This window comes from Pseudophryne corroboree, chromosome 7 (genome assembly GCF_028390025.1).
Source record: "Pseudophryne corroboree isolate aPseCor3 chromosome 7, aPseCor3.hap2, whole genome shotgun sequence".
Taxonomy (NCBI): Eukaryota; Metazoa; Chordata; class Amphibia; order Anura; family Myobatrachidae; genus Pseudophryne; species Pseudophryne corroboree.
In genome coordinates, this window is record NC_086450.1 from 160,300,304 (window position 1) to 160,308,004 (window position 7,701).

General features: G+C 41.3%; 1 protein-coding gene across 3 annotated transcripts in view; it reads right to left on the minus strand.

The window, feature by feature from the left end:
* ZEB2 (zinc finger E-box binding homeobox 2) overlaps positions 1-6,461 on the minus strand; it is a 127,131-nt gene extending 120,670 nt beyond the window's left edge. For 2 of the 3 annotated variants that reach the window (XM_063933745.1, XM_063933743.1), the window contains exons 1-2: positions 6,076-6,461; positions 3,980-4,121 (exon numbers count right to left, since the gene is read on the minus strand). In XM_063933745.1, the coding sequence (XP_063789815.1) occupies positions 3,980-4,052 (73 nt within the window). In that variant the 5' untranslated portion in view covers positions 4,053-4,121; positions 6,076-6,461. Of the gene's footprint in view, positions 1-3,979; positions 4,367-6,075 lie in introns of those variants that run through there. The other variant, XM_063933744.1, reaches the window with a different exon arrangement.
* Between the last annotated feature and the right edge of the window lie 1,240 nt (positions 6,462-7,701).

The window sequence follows — 7,701 nt, forward strand, 5'->3', positions numbered from 1 at the left end:
TGGTATTATTCCTTAATGACCTGCAAGCACTGCTTTGTACACAATATGCTTGAACCCACGTATTACAACCAGTTATATATTATATGACCAATTCATTCAGTTTCTGAAATAAAAACATTTATTGCAGCTATGCATATGTAGTCAGACAAATACAGTACAATCTGTTACAATAAAGTAACAGTTTTCAGCAATTTTACTCTGCAACAAATATTCACTTTCTACCTATTCTTCCTGATTGACATTACAAGATATTTTATTACAGAAATTAAAACTTACGAATAATGTCACTAAATAGCTTGACGTGACTACATTTTGGATGGTTAAAAAAAAAGGTTTACATTCAATTCTGTTTGAGATAAGTCAAACTGGTTCAAAATCTGTTTGTTTGTTTCATTAAGGATGGAGAAAATGTAACTCCAAAAATTCGTGGCAAATATCGAAGACAAAACATCCCATTTCTGGGAAGAGATCAAAGCATCACCTAACCAGATCAATACAAAACAGCATCGATTATCTGCCTCCCCCAACCATTTATAATACCAGTTTACAGTCTTTATTTTATTTTATTTTTCATTTATTTTACAATTTTTGTCGCACATACTTTATTAAATTCACACTCTTAGTTTTAAAGAACAAAATAAACAAATATAAATAAAATAAATACAATTAAAAACTAGATTACAGCGAGGAAGAATACAGTTTGGGATTAAAGTTTTAGGCATAGCACCCACGTATGAATCCCATGCAATCCGAGTTATCTAGTCGGGAGAATTATTTTCTGTTGGAGCAGAAGTTAGCACAAGGCGCTGTAAGAGCTGCCCAATATATAAGAACATCAAGAAGTGGATTGGAGTCTATAAGGATGTGATCAGATTTGTTTCTTGTTTATTTAAAAAAAAAAGGAGGGGGGTAAATAGACAAAATACACAAGACGCTAACAGTGGGGCGTGCTGTGACAGGAGACAGGCAAAAGTTTCCTTTAGCCCAGCGAGCTGAGCCTGACAAATATGCTGATCGCACCGCAGAACGCTGGAATCTTATTTTTCGTTTAGAAAAGTTACATTGTAGCAGTCAGGAGACTTTGGGGTCATCTGACAAAAAGTGTGAAACTTAGCAGCCGTGAAGACTTGCACGATCCTTAATGTCTTTATGCTGCAATCAACCTAAAGATGTTCTTGGCATTTCTTATAGTAAATAGTTGTGATATGAGGTGTATCCTGCACAGTTCCCTAACCACCCCTGATCAATTAGAAGGAAACCAGTGATAAAAATAATAATAATCAGGGTTAGTTTTCCAAAGCCCAGATGCGCCGTGGTCCCCTCCTCTCCACACAATTCTTTCAGTCACTGCACAAAGCATTTGCATCTAATCCTGAGCTCTACCAGCCTTTCCATGGCACAGACCCCTCAGCACATCTATGGGGTCCCTGTGTTTCGCCTATGCCTCCACCTTGTTTATTGATCTCCTCTCGGAGTGTAGCTCACTTCTCATTGATCTCTGTTGGTGTACAGTAGGTTATAAATATGTGTGTGTATGTGTGTGTGTGTGAGTGTGTATATTTACGTGTGTGTGTGTGTGTGTGTGTGTGTGAGAGAGAGTATATATATATATATATGTGTATATATATATATAGATAGATAAGTATATATATATATATATATATATATATATATATATTATGATAAGCATCATCAAATTTGATGATACAAGCTAAGTTCTTTATTCTTTAGAAAACCATAAAGGGAGAAGGGAGGGGGGGGGGGGGGGGTACGACAACAAATCGACTCAGTTTTAGATAGACTCTGGTAGGTCCCAAAGGACATGGTTTCATGTATATCTTAAATATGAAAACAAAAGACAATAAAATAACTGCTTTGTAATAAAGATCAGCTTCAGTGTCCTTAATTGTTATCAAATCAATTCACGTTAAACTTTTCCCCAGTTTTATCCCTTGATCTGACTAATACAGGTACAAGGAGTAATTCATCTACTGCAATATCGAGTCATATCTTCCACTCAGAAAACCACAAATACAAAAAAAGCGGTGTCAGAAAATAGCACATATGCAGGTGCGATTCAGTCATAAGTCATATGTGATTGCCAACGTGACTGAAAGGATCTTTTTATAACCCGTTACACCTTGTGCCACATTATTGTATTTACAGAAAATTAAAACAAAATTTAAGGTGGGGGAGAGGAAACATGAAGAATGATCACAAAAGATAAACCACATGACATGTGATGTACATGACACGCCATACCTGTGAACCATGACATGTACCCAATATAACAGAGGTAACACAAATAAACGTCAGTACTCTCTACTGGGGGGAATGGTGGTGGCGTGCGTGTGTGTGTGTGCGTGCGTGGGGGGTCAACCCAGCTTAATGCTCTGTAATATAAATAAAATACTTGACACAAAGATTTTGTTATCCAGTTATCAGCAACATACTCCTGCTACTTGGCCAGGGAGCGATGCCCCCCATACAGAGACATTGATTGGGAACAAAATCAATAACCAACATTTAATAAGGAGTCAGGAAAGAGAAGACGGTAGAGAGGAACATTACATGTAATTGTAGCCTGAGCTAAGTCAGTCTGAGTGAAATGGGAGGTCTTGGCTATGGGGGACCACCTTAACACTGACAGACAAGGGGAAGAAAATACTTATAGACATGTCTGTTGGATCTGACCAGGGTGTGTAATCAACACTATATTTTTTTAAATACTAAGATAAACAAAGAGATCAAAGACCTTGTGGAAACACAACAGTATTCTTACGTAATACCCATATGGTTCAACACCTTTCCCCACAGCAGTATTTCAATAGAATGAAATAAATAAATAAATACATTAAAAAAAACAAGAAAAAAATGTATCACAAAACACAATTTATTCAGAAACATTTACTGGACTATGCAAAGGCAATTTTGTCAGACAGCATGGGGGAGGAAGGGTTAATACCAAGGGGGTGCAAAAATAATTGAAAGAAGTTAAGAACCGACCAACCATTCATTATAGCTCTCGTGTCTCTCTAAATAATACAAAAAAAAGTTCCTTGAAGTGGGCAGAAGTGCTGGCAGCTAGTGATCAAGAGACAGGCTGAGAAGTGGTCTACTAGCAAAGCCCCCCGACCACTACACCCAAGGAGGGAAGAAGGGAAAATCTATCAGCTCGGCCAGTCACAACACACCCAGATCATCCCCCAACACATGGATGCTGTCTCCTAAATGCAATATTAAAGTTTCAGCATTGACCTAAGATGAGAAACCAGCATTTAATAGATGCTGATGTGCTAAGACTTTCTTTTCCTTTTTCTGGTGTGGAGGGGGGTGAGGAGGGGAACCCCGGAATACTTGGCTGTTCTGTGAAGCAGAACCCCCTTACCCTGTGCTGCAGCACCCCCTCCTCCCCTTACAGATGAAGGCTCTGGGTGATGTGACAAACAAACAAATGAGAAAGTGACAAAGCTGGCTGGGCTGGGGTGGCTGGTGCTGCCTAGGCACATACTGGGGGTGGCTAGGTCGCCTGCACGCCACTGCCTTGGCTAATGCTTGCTGGCTCCACAGCCCAGGAGCTGCTCACGCTGGCCAGCCCGATGTACTGGGAGCTGCCTGGCTGTGCACAGCTCACAGAAGAAAGGGATCCGGCTCTCCGTGCCATCGCCCGGCTGCCTCCAGGAACCGTTATGTCAGAGAGACTTTGGGGAAGAAAGAAAGTTTCAGCAGCACCCTACCCTCCTCCACTCCATGCTCAGCTCTGGGGGGAACCCGGGGAGCCCGCACCCTGCCTCCCCCCAGGCTTTGACCCTCACTCACACTTGGAGAGGGGCTGAGAGCAGCAATGACGGAGAGACGCTGGGAGACCCTCACTCTGGGATCCCCCCTAACTCTCCACAAAAGCCACCCTGCAGCAGCAGCAGCACGGCCGGTCACCCTCTCCAGGCACCAGGGGAAGGGCTCCCTGCCCACTCCTTACCGTGTTTCCTCCTTGGATTGGCTTGTTTTCGCCTCTTACACCTGGGGCCATCCGCCATGATCTCCTGCTTCATTGATAAGAGTGGATCAGACGCCAGTTCTCATGGACTCCACAGTGTATCAGCAGCAGCAGCACGCAGACTCTGACAACCAAACACAGCACAGGGTGGGCATTGGTAGATCCCATTTAAAAAGCAGGGCGCCAAATAATGCCCCAAATATCCCACAGTCCCCTCTCTTCCCGGCTCCTGGGTCTCCTTTTCCTCCTCTCTCTCTCTCTCTCTCTGTCTCCTATTATTATGTCCCTGGTTTTGATGTTGTTGTGTTAAGGGTTGCACCGGACAGCAGATCACACAGAACTACATCTTGCAAATGACTCCCAACTCCTGAGTGGAATGATGAGTCAAAGCTTCCCACCCCCCCTGCATCCTCCTCACCCAGTTCCCTGTACAACTTTGTGTGATGAGTGGAATGGGATATGCAGCAGATCCGTGGATAGTAGTGACTGTAATGAAGCCTGATGGAGCAGGAGCCTCTCTGACCACGACCACTGGCAATAGGATACAGACTGGGTCCCGTGTTTTTTTCTTTGTGTTTTTTTTTTTTTTGTGTTGGGGCTGTCCAGTCCACACGCAACGTAAGTGAAAGGATTGTGGACTGTTACTCTGTCTGTGAATCAGCAGGGTCTTGTTGAGGGGTGTAAACTTTAATGTGTAGTAAAAAAAAAGTTACATTTTAGATAGTCTCTGTCAAACTGTTAGGAAGGAGGGGGCGAGGGGGGCTGAGAAGGCAGATACAAGGCTCCAAAAATGAAGTCCATCTTTAAGTTGTTGCATCTTTAAAGGGCTCTGACTTGGGGATTAGTTTATACAGGGGCTGTGAGGGATGGAACAGATGCAACCCGTAAGACAAGGACAATTAACTCTTCTTCTGCATTTCTTCCTAGATAACCTTTAGTACACTATCCCAAGTGGAGAGTTAGAAGCTATCCTCCACTTATAACACCTAGGCACATTCTCCCGCAACTCTCCCTGCCAGTACAAACATTTCCAAAGTGTCAAAGGAAGGTTTACAAATGCAGATTCCTAAGGGCTGTATATAAACACACACATACACATAAGGATGTGTATATGATTGCCCCATATATGTGTGTTACAGCAAACAAACAAACGCTGTCTAAACATACTCGCAAACACACACTAAAATCAACTTCACCAAATACTATACACAATATTAGTACTTTGGCAACTGTCATTTTTTTTTAGAATAAGAAATTATTATTAATGTAAAATATTTCTCCTCCATTAGTCCATCTCAATTAATAAAACACAGGAGACTGCATTTTTTTTTACTGCAAACTAATAAATTCTTATTAACACTCTGCACAAGAGTAATCAAACGCGTAACTCTATGTTCCATGTTTCTATTAACTTTGGCATTAACATATATCACAAACTAACCTATAAAATAAATGACACAGATAGCCAACAAAATAAACGTAACCTGATTTCCAAATGGATCTTTACAAACCAATTAAACCCCCAACTCCACAGGGGACTATCTCTCCTATCACAAAGCTGAGGAGCTAGGTAAGTCACTAAACAGACATATTTAAATATTCAAAATATATATTACTATAATATAAATTAAACTTGCCAAATGAACAGGAAACAAGCAAAACTATATACTGTAGCGGAGTGTTTCTAGGCGCAGAATGCACAAAGGAGCCGCAAGATGAGCTGGGAGAACTGAATTTCTGCAAATATTCCGCTCTGTGAATTTATAACCAGGTAGGTTAATCTGCAAACTTTAAGCTATTGCTGTGATAAATATCTATATAAAATGCATCTCATTTCACAGCCATATTGCGCTAAGGTTACTGTGCAGAAAATAATTATATTTTAAACTTTTCTGTTTTAATTACTATTACGATTACCTATTTTTACCTGCATATCCAGGTAAATGAACTGATGGCAACGCCAAGCATGCTGAGATGACATATATATCCCCATGACATGGGGGTGCAAAAGGGGGTGCTGAAGCCAGTGGGGGGCTGGCTACCTGCAGATAAGTGTATAAAATAAGTAGAGCACCTACCTTTAAAGTCCTGTGGGAAGTTGGGATGAGGTGCTGAGGATCATGAAGGCGCAGCAGAGAGGAAGAGGAGAGGAAGGCAGCTGCTGGATGGAGGAGTGGGAGAAGCAGGACCGTTATTCCTGCTGGGCAGGTTAGGAAGGACTGATCTCTTGCTGCCACTTCAGGAAACACAAACCTGGGGACGGACTGACGTGTTACGCTTGTCCTAATGACATTTTTTTTCTTGTTGTGTGAGTGGAGACCCTGAGACACACGCCACCTATCTTTGTGGGGAGGGATAATTGAACACCAAACGTGAGCATCATGTGAAAAACGTGATCACTGAAGTTTCTCTCTGGGAAAGGATCTGGGATAGATTATACCTTGAAGTCTCAGCAAACGCTTAGTGGAAGAAATGAAATTCCACCTCCCTTACCCCCCAGCCCCCCCCACCCTGAAAACACTTCTCCCTTCACTCCCCCCCCCCCCTCCTCCTCTGCCTCATCTCCTCCTCCCCCCTTCTCCTCTCTCACCCTCCCCAGCCATCAAGTTCTTGGCATCATTATCTTCGTCACTAAATCCTACTGGATACAAGACTGGAAACATTTTTCACCAATCACACATCTTATAACCCAAAGGAACTTCAACTTACTGAGATATCCCTGCAAGATCCCAGCGCTGCAATCAGGACCTCTGCATTTCCACACCAGATCTGTTCACTGTAACACTTCGGGGCCAACACTACCTTATGGATCCCTCTCCATCTGATCAGCTCTTATTTGTTTGTACTTTTATTTTATTTTATTTATTTTTCATTTATAAATGACTTTTTTTTTAAATGTATTTTACATTTTGCTTTTTGCTTGTTTGGAATTTATTTTATATTGCGTGTTGCATGTTGTTTGCAGTGATGTCTTTGTTTAATATTTTTCTTCGCCTTTTCTTTAAATTAATATTGTTACATTACTGATATGCATTTGCTTATTTTATTCTTTTAAAGCAATGACAGGTCTGTGGATTAGAGAGCATGTATCTGGTGGGTACATTAGATCAGGATCGTACAGCTGATAGGATGAGAGTAAGTTGTCGGACTGCTTGATGAATGTGTGCAGCTAGCATATGTCAGAAATGTAACTCAGTAGTCATAATTAAGAGGTTACATATGCAGATCTATAATGGGCTTGCTAGAGAAAACGGGGACTTTTTTTTTTACTGTATCCTTAATTGAATCATCAGTCAAAAGATTGTAACGTGACGTTCAGGTTCTAAGCCAATCAGGTCGTGTGGGTCTGAGAAGACAGATATACCCCACATCTGGAGTTCAGCAATGTAGAGTAAGGACTAAGCAATATTAACTAATTCCAGCCTACCTCCCAAGGGAGGACACTGAGCTTAAGTGTTTTAACCAGTGATCTGCTGTCTCTTCACATACAGATTCACACGGGGCATTGAGCATCTGTAACTCCTGTGCATTTTGTTCATCTCTTGTACCGGATGAGAAAAATGTGCTTATTAAAAAAAAAAAAAAAATATTTCGCTATCGTGCTTTATATGATTAATAAAAAGTGTCCAATATTGCCTATTACTCGCTGAAAAGCGCGACTTTACATGTAGCAAGCATTACATGCAATATTATGAAATGTAGAA